The sequence below is a fragment of the Mizuhopecten yessoensis genome, unplaced genomic scaffold (assembly GCF_002113885.1).
Source record: "Mizuhopecten yessoensis strain PY_sf001 unplaced genomic scaffold, ASM211388v2 scaffold716361, whole genome shotgun sequence".
Taxonomy (NCBI): domain Eukaryota; kingdom Metazoa; phylum Mollusca; class Bivalvia; order Pectinida; family Pectinidae; genus Mizuhopecten; species Mizuhopecten yessoensis.
The window spans coordinates 1,376,500-1,401,225 of record NW_018480078.1 but is presented as its reverse complement, the minus strand read 5'-3'; the positions used below and the strand labels follow the sequence as shown (position 1 = coordinate 1,401,225).

The window sequence follows — 24,726 nt, the reverse complement described above, 5'->3', positions numbered from 1 at the left end:
TATTAAATCTGCAGTCAAACTATTATAAAAGGTTTGATGCATATGGTATCTGAAATCAAACTTAAATCTTGAGTAAACATTAGATTACATAAGTATGGTATATTTAATCTTAAAAACCTGGAATCAACCTACTACATAAATTTTGTGTATAAGATATGTGAAATAAAAGTTATTACATACGATAATATGAATATGATATCTGGAATATGAAGTCAACTTATTACATGATATTATGTTCATATGAAATCTTGAAACAAACTTTTACATAGGATTATGTGAACATATATGTATATAACACATCTTGAGATATCTTATTACATTAAGGAAGCTTCATGTTGATCACATTTAAATTTTTAAAAATATGTATATATAATATCATAAAGAAACAGTTATCTCTCACTCTGGCTAATTACTTAATGATATACAAACAAAAGGTTTCATTTTCATATCCAATCGAAGTTATTGAAGATTTACGTTTCAGCTCTGCACAACACTATTGTCACCACGTGACATTGCGTACGTGTATATACATTTGTCGTTTTTACCTGTGCAACGGAATGATTGCACAGGTACACACATAGCAGCCATATCGAGCTACGAGTGTAGCCCAGATCAACCTGTCGGCGGCGACCCCTTTCGTGGGTCAGACTACATTTTAAAAAGGTCCTAACTGAGCCTTTGAATATAGATAAAGAATGTCTGTTCACGTACCGTATGTTAACTAAATGTAACATTGTACATTATAGTCGTGGTATATTCTTATTATTAGCATGTAAACATTATAGTTTGAATTTTAAATAAACAGTTTCCTTATTTATGGTTCTTAAATAGTTCCTTTTGTTTAAAATTAATGGAGTTTATATATTGATTTTGGTGAATTGTAACATGTATATTCTAAGCCGTGTATGTGTTTGTTTAGGGTTTTGCGCCGTGGCAACGACTAAAGTCATATAAAAACGTTGTCCGAATATGTTTGGGACACTGAGTGACAACTAATACACTTCAGTATCATTGACTGGACATTGTAGTATTACAATCAAACGGCCAAGTTATTTTGACAACTGGCGAGCCACAGGCGCTTTTAAAGACATCACCGAATAGACTAAGCAAGAAGGAGAGAAACTCAGTGCGTGAATTGCTTTATTTACATGATTTAAGTCAGTATCGTTCGTCACACATTAACTTAATGACGTAAAAGAAAACCTTACTTAACGAAATAATATGACATTCGGTATTAAAACATAAATCTAAATCAATACATACTCACATATCTGGGAGGTTATAATCCAGCCAGTAGGAAGAGTATACCCTATGCCACTCTATTCTTAGAATGTTATAAATGTAGGCCAGTATACAATTTCTGCGAAATGTTTACTGGTACGATAGGATAGTGCACACTGCACAATATGCATACAAATTTTGCAAAGATAACACTGTGTATATAGCACCACGATGAGCTCCATTCTAATCTATAAAGCCACCTACTTTAGTATCTATTACAGTGCTGCGATATCGTATTTTGCTGCACAACATAAAAAAACCTATCAGGTTGCATTTAAATCAATTTTGTATGGCCTTTGTTCAAAAAGACATGACTCTGTAGCGAGGAATATCGCAATTAAAAAACAAAACTGAACAAAACGAGCGAAATAACTTACATTTTTACAAAACATGATCATGTCAAATTCCCCTGTTCGTTCTCAAATGAGAAGAAATTGGGAGTTGTTGCCAGTTCTAAAATAAACGGTATGACCCCTTTAAAAGCAATATCTCCGACATACAGAAATTCCCAATGGACTTGAAGGGTTATTTTACCTGAAACCAATCAATAAGCTAGCTGTATGCAAAGAACGTAAGTAGGTATAACCCTTGGAAATCGAGGATGTAAATAGTATCTGGTTTTTTTAAATAGCACCGGGTTTGATACGCACTACTGCCGGAGTATATCCACATACTCTACATACAGTACTAATACATATACACATATATTGGTCTAAAAACCGTGGTAAGAAAAGATAGCCGGTGACATGCAAGGTTGTAAGCTGGTCTTTTATTTTTAATTCTAGTGCACTGACTGCGAATAACATTGAAATAGATACGGACTCCATTTACATGAACTCTTTAATTATGCATTTATTCAGTTTGTACCTGAAACACATGCGCTGCTTCATTACTCAAGGCGGACTCAGTTTATACCTATACAAAACATTATGTATATTCAAATGCTAACGAATTTCAGACATTAACTCTACGATCTATTTGACAGTAGATAATAAGAACTGGATCTTTTATTGATATTTTGGCCGGGAGCTCCAACACCAAGTTGGATTAAAATCAACATGTAGAGGCCTTGGGGGGTAATTGTGGGAAATTGATTGAAAAGGAGAACAGTTTTTGTTGGGACAATAAAACAACAGGATAATATCACTTAGTGTCAACAAAATATGTGATTCTAGAAATAATAAATCGAAGACAAGTCAGGTCATGATCTCAAAATAACGACCGGGGAAGTGAAAACGAAACAACAAGGCAAACTAATAAGGATCAATATGCATAATTGAAAGCGTCGATTTTCATATCACACAAAGAAATAAAATAGTATAATGTTGACTAGTTGATAAGCCTATTGTCTTCATCAATCTGCATCTCTCGAATATCTGTGTCATACAACTGTCCGTCAGCAGGCGGTATCTGTCGCAGATTGCATGATATTCAGAGCAAGCTCTTGAATAACGTATCAATTGCGACATGTTACCAACGTTAACTGGTGGAACGGCGAGGTTTCTATAACGACAAGGAAAACTCACGATCGGAAAATCGCCCCGCTTATCATACTGTTTGTTAGTAAGCCGTCCCTGTTGGCCATGTTGGTAAAGATCAAGGGAAATGGCGAGGCTTTATTGTTCTTGATTTCAAGTTAAGGAGGTATAGTCGATATATCTGAAAGTGAACATCGAGGAGTTAACAAAGAAAATTATTACCAGGTCTGAAAGGATCTTCGATAAATTCAACCTCAACCAGAAGAGGGGCACAGTTTGCCCCATAAGAATGCCACAGTCTGCTCGAAAATCTTCTATCTATACCCGTATCTCTTCTGAGACTTCGATATTTATTTTATGCAAAACATGCTTCATCAGAAAGCTTAAATTCATGCATTAATATCGTCGTTGACTTTTCTTTTAAAAGAAATTCTCCTGTATAACAGACCGATTACGTTCCTTCTACTTGGTGTTAGATATGATGATCTGACAGATGAAACTTTTAAGAAGGAGACCAAGATTGATCAAAAAGACTTTTTGAGTTTTCAAAATCCACATTCCATAAAATCCCTTATCTATGATATGCAGTATCCCAATACCACTGTAACCCTGATTAAATGGTTACAAGAATGGTACTAGAAGCAAAAAGTTTGGATAATCGTTGGTCCAGCAACTGCATGGCAGAGGCAGCGAAAATAAAGTTGACAATAAGGATTCTTGTAAAGTTTCTGAAACCAATATCAACTCGGAAGCTCCATACCCTTCTTATTAAAAAGCATTCGGAAGTACTGTCATGTACAGAAGCTTGATAAGCTAGATGAGTCGAGTATGGTTTCGACATCTGGGTCGGGAAAAGACTTGTGTTTTCATTTTTAATTCCAAGCTGCTGCTTTTTTTCTGAATGATTGACCAGATTGATTTTACACACTCTGAAAGTGAAATTAATTTAGCTTTTATTTTCGTTTTGTTCATTGTCTGGCATAATCTTTGACAGAAGTCGTCAGTATCTTGAAATTCACATTCCAAATGATATCGGCCAACTTGTCGGACATGAACTGGTGATCACTGCTGACCAATATGTCCATAAACTCGCACTATTCAGGCTACGCTAAACAGTAACAACAATATGAGTTCCAAATCAGCATCCAAACGCAAACCGGAAGCCGAATACATTAAGGGGCACCTCAAAGAAGCGAAGCAACGCTTACAACGTTGTCACCTACAATGAACCATGTAAAATGTCTGAAGTGATTTTGTCAAAGTTTCATTCCAGGTATGTTAACTTTTATCAGATTTCATTCAAGACTAGACCGTGAATTACCTAAGCCTTGGAATGTTTCACATCTAATTATGTTTAAATGTCTTTTAACCATGTTTCAGCAGAGAGGTCTACACTAACAATAAACTGGTACACGGAAGAATGAGATCCAACGTTCGCTAGTGCTGTGTTCATTGAAGCCTAAACGGAATTCACTTGTCAAGCCATAAGAGGAATCGAAATTCAACAGAAGAGAAGACAGATGACATTAAATAAACCTATACCTGTAAATTATGTCTGATTATGTAATTGTCCCTAAAATAAACCATTATTTCTCCATTGTTTCCTTTAGCCCAGATTTGCTTCCTGTATTATCTTATACCCCTGCAGGCCCTGACCCTCTACCAACCTAACTAAAAACGTTTAGACAACACTTTTTGGCAGAGCCTAAATTATAACAAGTGGCCTAGAGGGCCTGTATCGCCCACCTTGATATCTAAGCAATCATGGCAAAATGTTCTCCAAATAAGATCCCAGGGATAGGGCAAGACCCCAAGGCCAATCCTTGTAGCATATCTGCATTAGATTTTTCATGCCCAGCAAGTGTATACATGTATGGTTATCGGGTGGGGATCTCAACCGTTTCAAAGTAATGACCCTGGGACTAAGTCTCCAAGGGTGGGGCGAGACCCCAGCGCCATTATGGAAGCAAATGTGCATTAAAACTCCTTATACTAAGCAATTGTATATATGGTTATTGGGTGGGGTTCTCAACCATTTCGAAGTAATAAATTATTTGTGGCCCCACCCTTTAGCTTGGAGAGGGCAGCCTGTCCATTTGTACAATTGTTAATCCCCACCCACCTAGGGATGCTTCCAACAAAATAAAGTCAATATCCATCACAAAGTTAAATAGAAGTCGCTTAAAGCAAAATAGCTAAATTACCCTTTTCGGCCCCCAGCATTCAGTTCCCTGGGGTGTCAACCCAACCACTTGTACAATTTTGAATGCCCACCACCTAGGGGTGCTTCCAGTCAAATATGGTTGATATCCATCACTAAAGGGTGTCAGCCCCATCATTTGTACAATTTTAAACCACCACCTAGGGACTCCACCAGTGAAATATGGTTGAAATCCATCGCTTACTTCCAGAGAAGAAGAAGTCACGTAAAGCAATATAGCCAAATTATCCTTTTTGGCCTTCACTTCAGCCCCTGGGGGGTGGCAGCCCTACCATTTGTACACTTTTGAATCCCCACCTCCCATGGATGCTTCCAACCAAATATGATTGATAACCAGTGCTAAGTACTAGAGAAGAAGTGGTTTATAGCAATATAGCCAAATCGCCCCCTTTGGCCCCGCCCCTCAGCCCCACCATATGTACAATTTTGAATCCCCACAACCTAGGGATGGTACCAGTCAAATTTACTTAAATTCCCATCAGTGGTTATGAAGAAATTGTTTGAAGAAATTGTTGACGGACGGACGACGGATGCAACGGTAGGCATAAGCTCATCTTGGTCTTTCAGAACTTAAAGGTCTTCTAGTTGAATGCCAAATAGTCAAGTATATTTTACTTGTAGGCCTATGGCAGAATGTAACAAAGCGCTGGTGGAAAATATCAGTATTCTGCAAAACTCGTAAAAAGTATATGGCAGTCAACAGGATATCATTTTATATGATCCTGTATTTCTTTTCACCTTAACAGTGAAAGAAAAAACAACACAATGTACAAGATATATTTTGTTGTATATTTATTAAAAAGATTTACATTGCTGAAGTCTTAAATACACTAGGTATCCTTTACAGACCTAATAACAGTAATTACCACCACTTGAGTGAATGCCTCTTACTCTCCCCTAGTTTAATGTGTAGTTAGTACTAGCAGGTATGTCATCGCAGAATTGTTTTTAGCCAAAGTTATTAAATAAATCCAAATAGCTGACTTCATGTTCTTACATACAGCCAGTAAAGTGTCAAACGAAATAGCATTAAAACAAATCAAGATTTAACTGCATCCATATTAAAGAAAATTACATATTCCCATTCTACATCATAACTGAGGTATTATTAAATTGTAAATCAAATGATGGCATTTCAGAGACAAATTCGGATTTTAATTTACAAATTGTGATAGTGCTGTCTTTAGAACTAATTTTGCGTAATGTGTTCGATGTTGCAAAAATTTAAACATAAAAGAACGCCATTCACAAACCGATTTTATGATAGTACAATTACTAATTGCCATAAAACGAAGACTAATTGCCCAGCAAGAACATGAGTAGTACTTAACTAATTCTGTTTAACCTGTTCAACCTGCATGCCAGGCATAAACATCTAACCACGCGTGGCAAGTATAGGTTTCTCTCTCAGCCGTCGTCTCGTCACTCCACAATGGTGAACGAGATTACCACCGACATATACATCTAAATAAACTCATACCCACTAAACAGTCGTCTAACTGCTAGTCAACAATACATACATGAAGGGACAAAATGTTTAAAATACCCTCAGTTAATACAGTGAAATCAGTCTCTCTGAAAATCAGCATAAAAACCTTTTAATATTTTACCGCTTTGTTTTTGTCAATGCAAGGGAGATTATTCATGACCCAAATGAAAATATTGATGTATACAAAAAAAGATAACTTTAATATTTTTATATATTCAACATTTTAAATTGTCTCTTATATCCTGATTAACACTTAGCTCTACATGGAGTAAACATTCTTTGTTTATAGGTATTAGCTATGGATGCTTTGAATAAACCGTCCCTGATCAGAAATGTGCCATGATTCAATACACATCAAACTTTCATATAGACGGGGACCCCGTGTTGGTTTTCATGTTACGTACTAGTGATGAGAAAATATATCCTATATTCTGGCAACATATTAACTTGAGATATAAGTCCTTAAATACCTGTGTTAATAGATCTGGAATGATATTTTGTACTGCATGCAAGGGGAAATTTCAACAGGATACAGGTAGAGAGGAACCTGTTCCATATTTGGTAATTAAACAATAATGACACCTATTAAGGTAACGAGTCGAGTAGTCATTAAGTGTCTTTACTAAGGTCTCGTTCCTTTAAAACAAAACATACAAAAATAGCAGTTTGTACAATATATCTTTTTCTTTTTATATAATTAGATTTGGATTAACATGCAGAGTAATCTGGTAAGAGTAATCAATCTAGTACAAACATATTAATTTAATACAGGTGAATCTTGTTAGTGCAGAAAATCTGAAGATTTCTGACAGATAAATTCAGCTGGTTCTTCTCCGTTATTTTGTAATTGATATGATTTAAAACTAGCATCTGAAAAAGCTGTCTGTACTAAAAAGATTCCACTATAAAAAATTCTGGAGACAAATTAATAGTCTGGCCGGTGTCCTATACTCACACTAGTACTGTTACAAAAGTTTTTAAACATGGATTTTAAACCTTAAAATAAATTTCAATGTATATGATAATTGAATACTGACAAAATTTCCTGATATATTTTGGATAATTTAAGCAGCACAAGTGAGAACAGATTGTTTTGTCATTTTAAATAGATTTATTTTTTTACATAAAAGAATAGAATACAGGATTTCGAAGTATGAAGTTGTGATTATCAATTCATTCATATATATTACAATAATTTGGAGCAGCACAAATCTGTTTCTCTCAACGCACCATTTTGTTTTGACAGAAATAACTTGCATATCATAACTTTCTGTATGATTTTTAACAGTCAAATTTGAAGTTAAATTTGAATTTGACGTCTTTGCCCTCTGACCTTGTACAGGAAACAGCAAGATTCACACTATACATTGCCTGGCCTATCAAAAATGATTGTATCTAGATTATATCTGTACATAGTCAACACGTCGCTGTGTTAGAAAGAACTCAACACAGAAACGTTTATGTGGAAACACTTTTAAGGAAATGAAAATTAATCTCAAAGAATGAGTTTGGATAGTGTAAATACTAATTATTAAATTAAAGAGCAAAGGCTGAATAAAATCAAACAAGTGCTCACTAGTGGGTATTAAGGTTATAGCTAAAGTTCAAGTCACGGAGGGTATTAAGGTTAGCTAAAGTTAAAGGGTCAAACGTTAAACAAAAATTACATAGTGTTCATCTGAAGGAGAGGTCTCCAAAAAAGAAGAAAATAAAGTATCTTTATCAATTTGTAAGCAAGATTAATTGAAACAGACGTACCCTCATCTGGTTTGAGAGGGCATTCTAATTTCAAATGACTTTTAATAGAAATTCTCCAAGATTTAATGGCATTCTAATTTCAAATGACTTTTAATTGAAATTCTCCAAGATTTAATGCTCTGTATAATATGTGTGTAAATGACATTAAATCCTATAAATTGCACTTGAGTTGCATCATATGCCCAGACATCATATCGTAAAATTATCAACAGTGCAAATTTGTTCAACTTTTATCCATAGTTGTCCCTAAACGATAAATAAATTCCCAAAAAGTGAATAAATCTTAACATCATTCTGTTCCAGTCATTCTTAGATAGGATATTTTTTAGGGCGACATTGCTTATGTAATACAAATATGCATTCATGAAGAATCAGTACAAATTAAATATCACAGTAGTGAAGAATTCTCGAGTAAGCTGGTCTTGCCAATTATCTAAACGATTCGGAAAGGTTTTCGTGCGCCCACGGCCAGGATCCTGACATACCAGTGTAACCTCCATTTCTCTGTCTGGCAAGCCTTGATATACAGCTGACGTCCTCGCAGTCCTGTCCCTTTTGTTCAGCCATTTTTGTTTCCACTAAGCACATATCAGACCACAGAAGCTCACAGGTCTCATGCCTTGTTCTTGGATATTTGGCTTCCTATTTGATATCCAACTATTTTGTTCCAGTCTATTTTTGCCCTTGTTACAGGTAGCTGTCTCCGAAGAGCTTTGAATGTTGTATCCGACATCGTCTGGTAGTTTTCACCTATGGCGTTCTGTCAAACGTGAGAAAATGAAAGTTTGATTAAACAATAAACTACATAAATTATATTAACCCTTTCACCGCTATGTAACTTGAGTAGACTCTACCATGCATTGATCTGGATGAGTCCATTATGGTCTACAGTGGTGAAAGGTTAAGTCATCTTGTGTATTAAAAAATCAGAAACAAGAGTTTTCTTATTAATTCTACCAATTAAACAGGACCCAACTACTCCATAGCAATTAATCTGTTATAATTGTTATATTACCGTCAAAAATTACTTCAGATTTCAATGTTTCTTGCTAAAGCAAATATCTGACTGTCTTGGGCAAACTTCATAAGTGTGAAACAGATCAATTAACTGGTTTCAGCCATAGGGTCGACCCAAAATACGTTTCAAGCTTTAGGTCAACAACTGAATAATTAAAGAACATAATCTCATTAACTATAGTCAGCAACTTGGAAAAGAATTATATAATGATAAGAATATTAACAAAAAAAGTTTTTCTAAAAAATTATTAAAACAGAAACATAAAATGCTATAAGATGAAAAATGATTCCTCTTTAAATGAAGTAGATTTGGAAAACATCACAGATGTTAACTGCAACAAACCTGATATTCCTGTTCTGAGTCTCGGACCAAATTTATAAAATCCTTGGCTGTTTGTTGTTCATTCTGAGAAAAAAATACAAAGAATGAAACTGTTATATATTAATCTGCAATTATCTTGTTAAGTACAACATTTTTATGAACGCTAGTACTATATTCATCAGCAGATTGAAGTTTCAATGCATGTATTTGATCATTAAACAGAAAAATTCCAATTAAACTATAAGGAATATTAAACATGTTTGAGACAGAGCTACATACTAGTAATAATTGCTAGACACAAATCACTGTTTGATTGTCATAGAGTACACATCTTAATGGTCCAACAACACTGTATGGTCATACAGGATCTAATGGTAAAATATCAGTAAACAGTAAGCTTGAGCCAAGAATATCGGAAGTAAACAAGAGTACCATGGGGCCTGCATGTTGTCCATCTGGCTTGTTATAACTATTACCTATTCAATAATACTTGACCCCATGTGAAACTTAAAATCAAATTAAAACGATTTTATTCAAAGCTTATAGCCTTTACCCTATTAAGCCACAGGCTGGATATCATAATCTAAAGTCTCCTAGCATGTAAGAAGAAATGTTTCAAAATTACTTTACTATATATTTTCGAATACATTTGTGAAAGCCATTTATCTGGCAATGTACTGGCAGAATACCATGATCCTATACCTCTTGGTTCATCAGAAAAATTGTGTTTGCAGATTTTAACACATTTGACTTCTGCTAACTGGAACAATTTTTATAGCCTAGCAATGTAAAGGCCAAATATTACGATCCCATACTGTTTTATTATTAAGAAAATGTATCTTACTTAAATTTTTTGAAACATTGTACCCATGTGATCATGAATGTCTTTTGTGGGTCTTTTGTGGGTAACAATAGTTTAAAGGAAGGGCCTTGATTGTCTCTCATCCCACAAACTATAGACATAATATTATGACACTAGATCTCCAGGTTTTTTATATCGAATTAGAAGAAATCAGAGGATCGGTTATGTTTTGGAATGGTATACTCAACTTTATGGCAAATATGTATACATTTCAAATATATATTACTGAATAAATTTTAGACGTGGCATTTTTTCTGCCTATAGGAAAAAGCCTCAGGATGTGTTAAGTGTAAATACACGAAGTGATGGACTCATCACTACCTACCGTCACGTTTAACGTCTTCTTAACCTCCTTTGAGCTCACTAGTTGTACATTACCATCTTCGTAATAGTGTACCTGTTTGTAAACATCAACAGAATTCAGGAATAGAACAAAAGACAAGATGTGGATTGTTTCAGACTTTAAGGCAAAAAAGCAAATATCAAATCATGATTTTGACTATTGTACTTTTCCCATTCACACGACTGGATCATGACATAATGTCTAAATATGAAGTTAACCTAACAGTTACTTCATAGCAATTTAGCAAAGTAAGGGAAACAACCCAATACTGTTAAATGTATTTTTAGTTCTTTCAGTATATTCGAGTTTGTTTCGTTACATATACATCCTCATGACAAACTTTTTACTTTACTACATACAACATATTTATAACAAGATCTTGTGATTCTGTTTCTGTCAATATCAGGGCCTTCAAAATACTCTCAACAGTATGTTTTTGACTCCCCAAAATGAGCTTTGACTATTAAGGTTTTAAAGGACAGGTCTACTTGAAAAGTTCTGACTTAAAATTTCAGGGAAAATGGTATTTGACTTCTGAAATTACAAAATGCCAAGGGAAAACTGGAAGGGCTTCCAGTTGTCCCTTGAACAACAAGTCCCTTGACCCTGAAGTTTAAAGTCAGAACTTTTCAAGTTATGACTGGCTGCGTTACCCTTTCACTGCATGCTCTATGAATTCACCCACCTGAACTTTAAATACCCCTGTGAGGTCAACTTTACCCCCAGAGCTAGGAAAGGTCAAGGACCACTGGGACCGCCATCTACCATTCCTATAAGGCAAAAAAATGAAAATTTAAAAAATGAAGTTCTTGCAACATTTAAACACAATCTTGTTCTGATTCACATTTCCCTCATTAACTAGAAATGCAGAGCTAACACCCTACAGTGCTTATTTGGGAATAAAACACTCAAATATGACATCTGCTGACAATGATCAAATTTCATAATTTCTTTTTATCATACATATTCAAAAGGAATGAATTGAATAAATCAAACAATTTCCCCAATAAATTATTTCAAACTAGATCTCGGTCCCAACTCCAGTTAGGTAAAAAAACATACCACTTCTTCATATTACATCAGGCTGATCAGAGATATGAAAACACATGTGTTTGTGACATATGTGAATACACAACTCATATAAAACATAAGTGATATACAGTTAACTTTAACAAATAAAAAAAAAAAACGTTGACCTAACTGATTAGCTATCATTGTTTGACACAATGAAGACAGATGAAAATGTTCCTTCCTCTGCTGAACAAAAACTGTTTACCAGAAATTTTTCGGCTGGAACTGATGACTCTCTATACAGGCTATAATGGTTATGCTTCCTCCTTGTGCACTTCCGTAGACACTGACCACACCATATTTGTAATGTTGATCTCTGTAAGCGGACAGTGCAGTCTCTATTGCTGACCTCCAAGGCTCCACTGTTCGGTCGACTTCAACGTCTTGATAGTCGGATGCCTCTTTTTTCAAATGGTCATACCTATTACATATAGCAATGTAGGTTTGCATCAGTATTGATCATATTGCAGCTCAATGTCACGTAAATATAGGGGGATTTGTGGCAAAAGACATCTAGGGCTCCCTAATACTGCCACTAGTTTACTTCAAATTCAGTGACCCATATCTGTCATATCATCTCTTTATTATTTCCAAATTATTTATATCATTTGATCCTAACAAACAGTTTGCTATATTGCTCATACAGTGACCTAAAGGACAACAAATAAATAGCAACAAACGAAAGTCCAGGGTTCAAATCACAGTCGAGCCTCACTTAACCCTTTCAACACTGTAGACCATAATAGACCCATCCAAATCCATGTATGGTAGAGTCTACTAAAGTTACATAGGGGTGAAAGGGTTAATGTTTACACTCAAAACTTTATTATTGATTATCTTCCGTTTATTACATCTTTATTATTTCTCATAAAAGTACCATAAGATAGGATTTTATTTTCAGAAGCGACCTATCAAAACTATAGTCATGCCGATTTTTTTTTAGTTTCCAACACCTAATAATAGTTTTTGGCAGTGGTACAGGGATCCTGAAAAATTAGTATATTCCAGTCAATATGTCTGATAATATATAGGATTCTTCAAACCCGTATGGAAGTACCCTAAATATCAGCCTGTATTACCAATAACCCAACAAACACCGGGACATTTGGGTAAAATGAAGTGTACAAACCTGAATGATTTCTTGTTTCTTGGATCCACAAATCTACCATTACCTACATCACCATGATCAGATATTAAAACCTTCAAACAAAAAAAATGGTTGGAAACGTTATTAATCACCACATCGTAAGAGCAAAACAAAAAGGCATATTTGTTGTTCCATCTACATCAGGGCCAACTTGTTAGAAATCAGTACCCTGGGTGGGAAATTTCTATCCTCCATATTAAAATATGATAGCTTCATATCGGCATATTTGTGGTTCAAGCTAGACCCGTGTCCACTTGATCAATTTTAATTTCAAAATATTTTATTGTCAATACAAAAGAACAACAGATAAGAAAACCAATACACGTGATAACGAAAACAATACATGTGATAAAAAAATGGTTAGACAACAGGCTTAGCCTATATCAGTCTTTTAACTGTTCAATTTCAATTAAGTCACACTAGTAAATTTTCAAAAATACTGAAATTCAGGATTAAACTAGAGTGCATAGAGATACAAAATAATTGTCAAATGAAATTCCGAAATTATTTGTAAATCATTTTTTTCGGTTTGGCATTAAATGAACACAGTTAAAACCTTGATGTTATGCCACTAATTCATTCTGCCTCTTTGTTTATTACTGCTAACATATTTCTAGATCGTCTTTTCCTGTTTTCTTGCCTATCCCTTTACACTTCACCCTCGGTATATCAAGACACCCCCTTATAACGGCAGTACAACAAGGTTTAAGTGTGTATTTATTTTTCCTGTTAATTACCTGTTCCTCTGAATCCTCTACTTTACATGGTGTAAATTGGTCCTTGTTGTACTGAGCAAAGGCTCTGTGAAAAAGAAGGAAACAAAAGTAGTTATTTTATACACAGCTGTTCATGTACCAAGTTTAATCCAATTAATCGTTACCTAACAATCTTTCCATATACAGCCAAAACTCACTTTCCACACACACATCAAACTTCATTTCTACAGTGTAATTAAACCATGGCATCACATATAAAAATTGCCACACATCTGTAAAGGAGCATGTATCCTACATCTCGTTAAGTTATTCACCCCTGAATGCACATTTGAACTCTTCCAATTTTAATGTTGGAATAGTTCATTATGAAATTTCAGGGGTGAATGACTAAACAGTGCCAAGTTGTAACTCTGGCAATGTCAATGTCATTTTCTGACAATGAATTTCATTATATATATATGACATTGTTTATTAATTTCTAAATCCACATGTAAACATTTAAGTTTTATACAGGAAGGTCAGAAAGGCACTGAAGTAACAAAGATTTTCTTATTATAGTAGATGGTGACCTTGACATTGGCACCCTGAATCACAACTTGTTTCAGGTATTTTCATACTTCCCTATCGCACAAAGTTTGATCAAATTCTGTTAAAAAAATGAAGACAAATTTTCAATACAAGCAAACAAAAGGAGATCTGAGCTGATTGCTGGTTAGTGTTCACTCTCCACAGCGTGTGTGTGTGTATCATATTGTATGTTGTCTCTGTATTGTTTTGTATATATGTTATAACTGATAAGTCAATCGACTTAAAGTAATAAAGAACTTGAACTTGAGTGAGATTTGGTGCTTTGCACTATATTTTACCTACAAGATTGAAATCTAAAGAAAAATGCACTTCTCCGAGGTGAATGATTAGCCTTCCTATATATATATATAGTCACAACCAAACAAGATTAGTCAGAATTAGCCTTCCTATATATATATATAGTCACAACCATCTCCGAGGTGAATGATTAGCCTTGCTATATATATATGTAGTCACAACCATCTCCGAGGTGAATGATTAGCCTTCCTATATAAATATAGTCACAACCTTCTCCGAGGTGAATGATTAGCCTTCCTATCTATATATATAGTCACAACCATCTCCTAGGAGAATGATTAGCCTTGCTATATATATATGTAGTCACAACCATCTCAGAGGTGAATGATTAGCCTTCCTATATAAATAGTCACAACCATCTCCGAGGAGAATGATTAGCCTTCCTATATAAATATAGTCACAACCTTCTCCGAGGTGGATGATTAGCCTTCCTATATATATATAGCCTTCCTATATATATATATAGTAACAACCATCTCCGCGGTGAATGATTAGCCTTCCTATATATATAGTCACAACCATCTCCTAGGAGAATGATTAGCCTTGCTATATATATATAGTAACAACCATCTCCGAGGTGAATGATTAGCCTTGCTATATATATATATAGTCACAACCATCTCCGAGGGGAATGATTAGCCTTCCTATATAAATAGTCACAACCATCTCCGAGGGGAATGATTAGCCTTCCTATATAAATATAGTCACAAATATATATATAGTCACAACCATCTCCGTGGTGAATGATTAGCCTTCCTATATAAATATAGTCACAACCTTCTCCGAGGTGGATGATTAGCCTTCCTATATATATATATACACAAAACCAAACAAGATTAGTCAGAATTAGCCTTCCTATATATTTATATAGTCACAACCATCTCCGAGGAGAATGATTAGCCTTCCTATATAAATATAGTCACAAATATATATATAGTCACAACCATCTCTGAGATGAATGATTAGCTTTCCTATATATATATAGTCACAACCAAACAAGATTAGACAGAATTAGCCTTCCTATATATATATAGTCACACCCATCTCTGAGATTAATGATTAGCCTTCCTATATATATATATAATCACAACCATCTCTGAGATGAATTATTAGCCTTCCTATATATATATATAATCACAACCATCTCCGAGGTGAATGATTAGCCTTCCTATATAAATATAGTCACAACCTTCTCCGAGGTGAATGATTAGCCTTCCTATATATATATATATAGTCACAACCATACAAGATTAGTCAGAATTAGCCTTCCTATATATTTATATAGTCACAACCATCTCCGAGGTGAATGATTAGCCTTCCTATATATATATATATAGTCACAACAATACAAGATTAGTCAGAATTAGCCTTCCTATATATATATATATAGTCACAACAATACAAGATTAGTCAGAATTAGCCTTCCTATATATTTATATAGTCACAACCATCCCCGAGGTGAATGATTAGCCTTCCTATATATATATATTCACAACCATCTCTGAGAGGAATGATTAGCCTTCCTATATATATATAGTCACAACCATACAATATTAGGCAGAATTAGCCTTCCTATATATATATATAGTCACAACCATCTCTGAGGTGAATGATTAGCCTTCCTATATATATATATAGTCACAACCATACAATATTAGTCAGAATTAGCCTTCCTATATATATATATAGGAAGGCTAATTCTGTCTAATATTGTATGGTGGTGTCTATATATATATAGGAAGACTATTCATTCATCTCAGAGATGGTTGTGACTATTTATATATAGGAAGGCTAATTCTGACTAATATTGTATGGTTGTGACTATATAAATATATAGGAAGGCTAATTCTGACTAATATTGTATGTTTGTGACTATATATATATATATAGGGAGGCTAATCATTCACCTCGGCGATGGTTGTGACTATATATACATATATAGGAAAGCTAATCATTCATCTCAGAGATGGGTGTGACTATATATATAGATAGGCAAATCATTCACTTCGGAGATGGTTGTGACTATACATATAGGAAGGCTAATCACTCACCTCGGAGATGGTTGTGACTATACATATAGGAAGGCTAATCACTCACCTCGGAGATGGTTTTGACTATATATATATAGAAAGGCTAATCATTCACCTCAGAGATGGTTGTGACTATACATATAGGAAGGCTAATCACTCACCTCGGAGATGGTTATGACTATATATATAGGAAGGATAATCATTCACCTCGGATATGGTTGTGACTACATATATATATAGGAAGGCCAATCATTCACCTCGGAGAGGGTTGTGACTATATATACATATATAGGAAGGCTAATCATCACCTCGGAGATGGTTGTGACTATACATATAGGAAGGCTAATCACTCACCTCGGAGATGGTTGTGCCTATATATATATATAGGGAGGCTAATCATTCACCTCGGATATGGTTGTGACTACATATATATATAGGAAGGCTCATCATTCACCTCGGAGAGGGTTGTGACTATATATAGGAAGGCTAATTCTGTCTAATATTGTATGGTGGTGTCTATATATATAGGAAGGATAATCATTCACCTCGGATATGGTTGTGACTACATATATAGGAAGGCTAATTCTGCCTAATATTGTATGGTTGTGACTATATATACATATATAGGAAGGCTAATTCTGACTAATATTGTATGGATGTGACTATATATATATATAGTAACAACCATCTCCGAGGTGAATGATTAGCCTTCCTATATATAGTCACAACCATACAAGATTAGTCAAAATTAGCCTTCCCATATACAGCAATCACCTGTTGCTCTATCTTACTGTAATAAATTTGGTTCCATAGTTCACAAACTTGAACAGACCTATTTCAGCAGCGTTTACTGTCAACAAATAGTTTGTACACGAAAGGATGGACTTTCATTTGAATCATGAACCAAATGTTGTAACACCATAATGTATTTCTTCCTGATATAATATATAGGTACCTTGATCAGTAATTACAACAGTACGGTCCAATATGGGCATTGAATCTGAACAAACAAATGGTCTTTGTATGTATATCATTATAAACAGATTATATCATTACGTAAGTAATAGTGACAGTGAAGACAAAGGAATTTGGTAAATTTCCGAGGCAATCTGCCCCCTATGAAGACAAACACATACAAAATGTAGCATGGTAGGCAGAAGTTCAATTAAACCAACAAATAATCAGGAAATGATTCATGTACTACAATTAGCAGGAAATTATTCATCCAGAAAAATAGGATAATTTCATATCTAACAGGAGGCAGACCTCCTACCATACATGTCATTGTTTTGCTTTTTTTTTTTTTAGAAAATATATAATGTAACATGTAAGGACAATTTAAGGATCAAATTGATGACCTAAAAAATATTTTTGGTTTATAGATTTCTTCTCGAATACTGTAAATATATTATTATTATATATAATTAGTTCAGTCAAAATCTGCCTCACACTATGCTTGCGCAAATTATAAATCAGTGCATTACATGAATAATACATAAGAGAAAATATTTTCACTTTAAAAAACTTTTACGAGTACTTATCTACAATAGGTGTATGTGATACCTGACAGATCTAGATTAAACATCTGATTCTTTTCTCAGAAGAGGCAGTCCACCGCATGGCTTATCAGAAGCAGTGACACTGAATTTCACTCCTTCTTATTAGCTATGCAACGGAGTGATTTTCTCTGAAGACTGAAGGAATCAACCAGTTTTCTGAAACTGTCAGGTCAAAATTTCTCCTACTGCTATGTATACTAGAATGTATCACGTGAAGAACAATGCAACCGACTACTTATACCTGATTAAGTGATACACATGTATCAATCAAATACGCCCATTGATAATGAGATACTAGTTAATGCTGTCCCTAGATTGTAGTGTATAGGAAATACAACATGGACCCTGACTACTGTTTGATGAGATACTAGCCAATGCTGTCCCTAGATTGTAGTGAATAGGAAATACAACCTGGACCCTGACTATTGTTTGATGAGATACTAGCCCATGCTGTCCATAGCTTGTAGTGTACAGGAAATACAAAATGGACCCTGACCATTGTTTGATGAGATGCTAGTTAATGCTGTCCATAGCTTGTAGTGTAGAAATACAACATGGACCCTGACTACTGTTTGATGAGATACTAGCCAATGCTGTCCCTAGCTTGTAGTGTACAGGAAATACAACATGGACCCTGACTATAGTTTGATGAGATACTAGCCAATGCTGTCCCTAGTTTGTAGTGTACAGGAAATACAACATGGACCCTGACTATCGTTTGATGAGATACTAGCCAATGCTGTCCATAGCTTGTAGTGTAGAAATACAACATGGACCCTGACTATCGTTTGATGAGATACTAGCCAATGCTGTCCATAGCTTGTAGTGTAGAAATACAACATGGACGCTGTCTATCGTTTGATGAGATACTAGTTAATGCTGTCCCTAGCTTGTAGTGTAGAAATACAACATGGACCCTGACTATTGTTTGATGAGATACTTGCCAATGCTGTCCATAGCTTGTAGTGTACAGGAAATACAACATGGACCCTGACTATAGTTTGATGAGATGCTAGCCAATGCTGTCCATAGCTTGTAGTGTACAGGAAATACAACATGGCCCCTGACTATCGTTTGATGAGATACTAGTTAACGCCGTCCCTAGCTTGTAGTGTAGAAATACATCATGGTCCCTGACTATCGTTTGATGAGATACTAGTTAATCCTGTCCCTAGCTTGTAGTGTAGAAATACAACATGGCCCCTGACTATCGTTTGATGAGATACTAGTTAATCCTGTCCCTAGCTTGTAGTGTAGAAATACGACATGGACCCTGACTATAGTTTGATGAGATACTAGCCAATGCTGTCCCTAGCTAGTAGTGTTTTGGTGACAGCAACATTGACCCTGACTAGTGTTTGATGAGATGCTAGCCTATCGCCTCATATATTGCTAGCTTGTAGTGTAGGGGTGATAGCAACATGGACCCTGACTATCGGTTGATGAGATACTAGCCAATGCTGTCCCTAGCTAGTAGTGTTTGGGTGACAGCAACATTGACCCTGACTAGTGTTTGATGAGATGCTAGCCTATCGCCTCATATATTGCTAGCTAGTAGTGTTTGGGTGACAGCAACATTGACCCTGACTATTGTTTGATGAGATGCTAGCCTATTGCCTTATATATTGCTAGCTTGTAGTGTAGGGGTGATAGCAACATGAACCCTGACTACCATCGCTATTTAATATTCATACCCTGATCCTCCTTCCTTCAGCAAATTATCATCATTCAGCAGAATCCTCACATCTGAAAATGAAAATGATCAGAATCTATAACAAATAAAGCTAACACTTCAAGAATAAGATCATGTTATCTTAATAGCAGAAAAAGATGAAATTTAAATTGTTCTTCTGTTATAATCCATGCGAAGAAATTGAAAAATTATGAATTCCCAAGAAGCAGACAAAATCATATACCGGTATAATATGGCCTTAAAGTTGTTAAAAATTAACATTTCAGTCAAACAGTTATAATTACCATATATATCCTGCAATAAGCCCAGGGGGCAAATACATAATCTCTAGATTCAGGCTTATAACAGGACAATATGAAATAACATTTGTATGATTTTTTATTCAACTGCAGTAGATTTGGGGTGGGCTTATATACACCATTAACTTACATATAAATTTGATTACACAGTTTGTTAGTGATTATTAATAGTCCTGTATTATTTAAAGAATATTTTGTGTTATACATACCATTAAAGACTTCATTAAATTCTCCAGGAGGGGCATGAAGAATGAAGTTTGTTGTTATGTTTATCTACAATAAAGAAACAAAACATATTTTTATATTTGAATTCTTCATTTTGTAATCAAATTACGTAAAAAAATCATTAAAAAAATCAGGTTTCAGTCATATTTTTTGGGGAAAGCAAAAGACTTCACCTGTAATGTATTTTCTCCAATCAAGACAAGTACAGATAATTATAAGTACATTGCATATTAACGTACATCTATTGCCCTTGATCGTTGTAGGGAAATATGATTAATTCCTAGATTTATTGTATTTCATGAGGGCAAAGCCTGAGTGAAACATGATTAATCAGGATATGATCAGAATCAGTAAAGATGATCAGGTTTTTGCACAATTGTTGTTGTCTGTTTCAGTTACTTGTAACTCAGTTGTGGTGTAGCTCTTGCCCATTTTTCTAGACTTGTANGGGGGGATGGGGGTATATATATATCGAGATCCAAAATATAATCCAATCAGATATGCTGTTATTTTCATGTAGATGAGGTATAATAATACATAAAGTAGATTAGAAATATACATTACAGGATTGTTTGTTTTAACAAAGAGAAAGCATCTGGACAAGAAAATGTAAAATATGAATTCAAGAAATGTAATATTGATACCTACTTGCCCTGAGCAATTTCTTGAAATATGCAAATGTTTTGCTAGGTGATAGTAGGTCAACTTACAAAGGAAATCAAACAATATATATTTCTGGTATAATCAATATTTTTATGCCAAATTTCACAAGATTTCTAAACTATAAAGCCATTTGGTAATGTGATACTGACATATCAACTTATTCCTTCAACAATATGCTATCAGTGGAATGTTGAACAAACACTTCAAAACAAGCAGAAAATGTCAAGAATTGTCATAAACATATATAATACATGCATTGTCTGTCTTTGTATTTCTCATAAATCAATTTTCAACTTGTTTCCTTATCGGTTTACCAATGACATATTTCATTTGTATATATCAATATGTCCATACATGTGATTGGGATTAAAACTAGTTTCCTGTATATGTATTATGTATATATACAATCCCAATGAAACTCTTATTAATAAAGTTTTGTAAATATATCAGATAGCAATAGTTAAATTCATAACGGTAGACATACAGCTATACAAAAGCATTGTATGATGCTTAGTTTAGGTTGGGTCATTTAAGACAATGAAAAGATTTATGTATGATAATACCTGATAATGTACCTGGGAGGTAAATTAAATCAGGTTATACGTTCATTTACAATACTCAAAGCTGTACATGTGTACATATATATACTGTAGTTTAATTGGCAGGGCCATATCAATGGACAATGAAAGGAGTCGTGGAAACAGATCAAGAGGTTATTCATTATACAATAAGTTGATATCCGTACTCAAACCCTAAGTTATTACAACTAGTAACAAGTCCTTCAAATAATAGCTGTCATATGACCACTTTTTTTCAAATCATAAAATGATGGAAATCACACAGGAACAAGTTAATTGCAATATTTATAATCTATATCCATTTCTATGAACATGATAATAAAGTTTGAACACTATTTTGATAAATCAGAAAGCATAAATATAATCCAAGTCTACCATAATGTATTTCAACATAGAAATAAATTCATACAATATGTAATCGGATTCAGTAAATGTCCAGGTTGTGGTGTGAACACACGTATGTTACATATAAAGGCTGAGGTGACTAAGAATCACAGGTAACTGTAACCGTTTATGATATACACTAGCTAGATATTCTAGGAGTGATGTAAATACACAAGATACCAGTTGTCTAGATCTCTTGCTCCAACGAAGTGTTGATGTGCCACATGTGTTAACACTATAAAGATACTGAGTGAGATGACAGATAGGAGCGCAACAGGTGTGACTTTCTTGATCTACCTATAATCATTGATAAGTCCTAGTTAAACCTACGTAAGGTACCTTTACACATATTTAATAACATTGACGCCAGACGCTCATTCAACATATGAATTGTATGGATATATCAGTGTCCAGCTAAACTAGGGATAGCTCTAGATTGCAATACTGAACATAACTAGGTGTCCATTTCTTGTATACATTGTAATAACACATTTTTATTTTATTTTTACATCATTGCCTTTACAAATTCACTATAATGCAATACTTTAGATAATAGTGGCCATATCATTTGAAGATTCATGTTGACCAAGTACCCATTAAAATTTCATATTTAAAATAAAAGCCTACAGACAGACTTTAATTTTTTTATAATAAATTTAAATATATTAAGTTTTTACTAGCCCAAACATAAAATCTGCTCGCCCCAGGTATCAAGCTGATGAACTTATATTTATATATATTACACATCAATTTATCAAATAAAATATTGTTTTACCTAAATATTTTAACAAAATATCCAATATAAACACCTACCTACAACTTTCAGTCTTATACGTCATGACAGCAAGTGTGTTATGGAGCTACCACGTCCCATACTTGCCAACTCTCCCATTTTTGGAGGGAGATTAATTCCTGATTTTTGACCGGTTAAAAAGATCTATATTGTATTAAATATCTTAATAGTTATGATAACCCAACATTTTTTTTCAAATTCTGCATATAATTCAAGCCTCTTATGAGTATAATGTTATCAAAATATTGCATAATTGTTGAAAAAATGAATCCTTACCCATGCAAAAACTCTTACGAAATTAACCAAGTCCATATTGGGGAAAAAATAGAAACAACCGCCATGACAGATCACGTGTGATGTTATCTAAATTATCCTGTCTATATATGGCCTGCATGACCAAATATAGTATTGCTACTGATGCCGCCATGTTTACTACAATTTCCATATTGGGTCATGACACCCACATTTGGACGTCTGACCTATATCGGAAGAGAGACAAACTTTCCAACACGGCAGTTAATTCAGATTTTTGATAGGCAGCGTTTAACTTCAAGTTGTGCAGGATATCAACAGAAATAGTTCATACTACACCCCTATTTATGGATGCGGACCAATGTGCTGTCAATTAATTCTAAAATCGCCCCTGTGTGATTCACACCGGGCTTGCTCCATTACAAGGTATGGGATCAATTAAATACCAGGCCGGGGCAGAGTAGGCTGGAAATTAATATTAGTACTATTCTGACATATGTATAAGATTCAAATGATGGTCTTTCGATCCCCTTTGCATTTTGCTCTTGTTACAGCGGTGCCTGTGACAACATCTTGTTTCAAATAGTATAAATGCACGCTCAACAGCAAAGGGATAATCATGCAAACTTGCACTGTAACAGGAGAAGGAATTTGAAAATGCCAGACTTGGATTGAAATCTTGACCTGGACCTCTAGTTAGACACTACTGTAGCCGAAAGAGCTACATATGCATGTACCTTTAATTGTCATCAAGCTAAATCCTGAGCAACCACACAGCAGATCTTGTGACTAACAGCCTTATTTTCTTGACTTTTTTTCAGAGCCAAAAGTAAAATGAGAACAACGGGATATCAAATTAAAAAAAAAAAAATAGATTTTTTATTTGAAATTTGAATGAATATTTTACTCGTTCTCGACGCAGAGGACATCGTTGTTTTTTGCCAACTTCATATGTTGAATGATATAAATTGTTTTGAGCACGATACGTTATTGCAACGTCGTGACATTGAATAGACCTATATAAAGATCAAACATTGATCAGAATTTACAGATTTAGTAGAAATCGTCTACTTCCTGTCGTATTCAAAGTACAATACACAGTATAATCGTATGGTCGAATAATTTAACAGAGGTGAAATATAAAACTGGATTTCCATATAAGGTGCTTGCTCGAATTGTAACTTGATGATGACTCACTAGCTAGAGTTACATGGTGATCGACCTCTCGTAAATGTGGTGATTACATCAAAACTATTGAAAGCGGAAGTGATCAGGAAAATAATCATCACAAACCGCTTTCAAAGTTTGACAGCATTTAAACATTATATGCATTAAACATGTGTTTTTACCAAATGACAAGAATTACATGGACATATTATCACTGTCATTTATGAAATTGTATCCTTAAATCTATTAAATTTATGAGAAATTACCTTCTCTTGATCGGAGATGGGTTCACCGAAATCGGCCATCTTGCTCGGCTGTCAGTCACGCCTTCTAGCGGATCATGGGAATCTCATTTTCCCTGAGATTAATTACTCGTTATAAATTAGTCAACAATTTCAGATTTAGAAACTTGAAAATAATACTTATTCCAAATCAGATATGAATAAGTTTGAGCGTGAAATTATAAAAAGCATTTTTATTTTACAGTTGAATC

At 34.5% G+C, this 24,726-nt stretch overlaps 2 protein-coding genes across 3 annotated transcripts in view; both read right to left on the bottom strand.

Annotated features, from left to right (window-relative positions):
• Positions 1 to 1,409, bottom strand: part of LOC110443847 — a 68,841-nt gene extending 67,432 nt beyond the window's left edge. Inside the window, exon 1 of one of the 2 annotated variants that reach the window (XM_021488274.1) lies at positions 1,264 to 1,409. The gene's annotated coding sequence lies outside the window, so the exon portion shown is untranslated. The remainder of the gene's footprint in view (positions 1 to 1,263) is intronic. The other variant, XM_021488273.1, reaches the window with a different exon arrangement.
• A 4,341-nt stretch (positions 1,410 to 5,750) lies between these two features.
• On the bottom strand, positions 5,751 to 24,588 carry LOC110443854 (F-actin-capping protein subunit alpha-like). Its single transcript, XM_021488282.1, has 10 exons — positions 24,500 to 24,588; positions 20,381 to 20,444; positions 19,874 to 19,925; positions 13,727 to 13,790; positions 12,972 to 13,042; positions 12,048 to 12,263; positions 11,457 to 11,541; positions 10,754 to 10,825; positions 9,588 to 9,650; positions 5,751 to 8,987 (listed from the first exon to the last, which is right to left on the bottom strand). Exons 1-10 carry the CDS (start codon positions 24,536 to 24,538, stop codon positions 8,841 to 8,843), a joined length of 873 nt encoding a protein of 290 aa, XP_021343957.1. The 5' UTR covers positions 24,539 to 24,588; the 3' UTR covers positions 5,751 to 8,840.
• Positions 24,589 to 24,726: the final 138 nt, after the last annotated feature.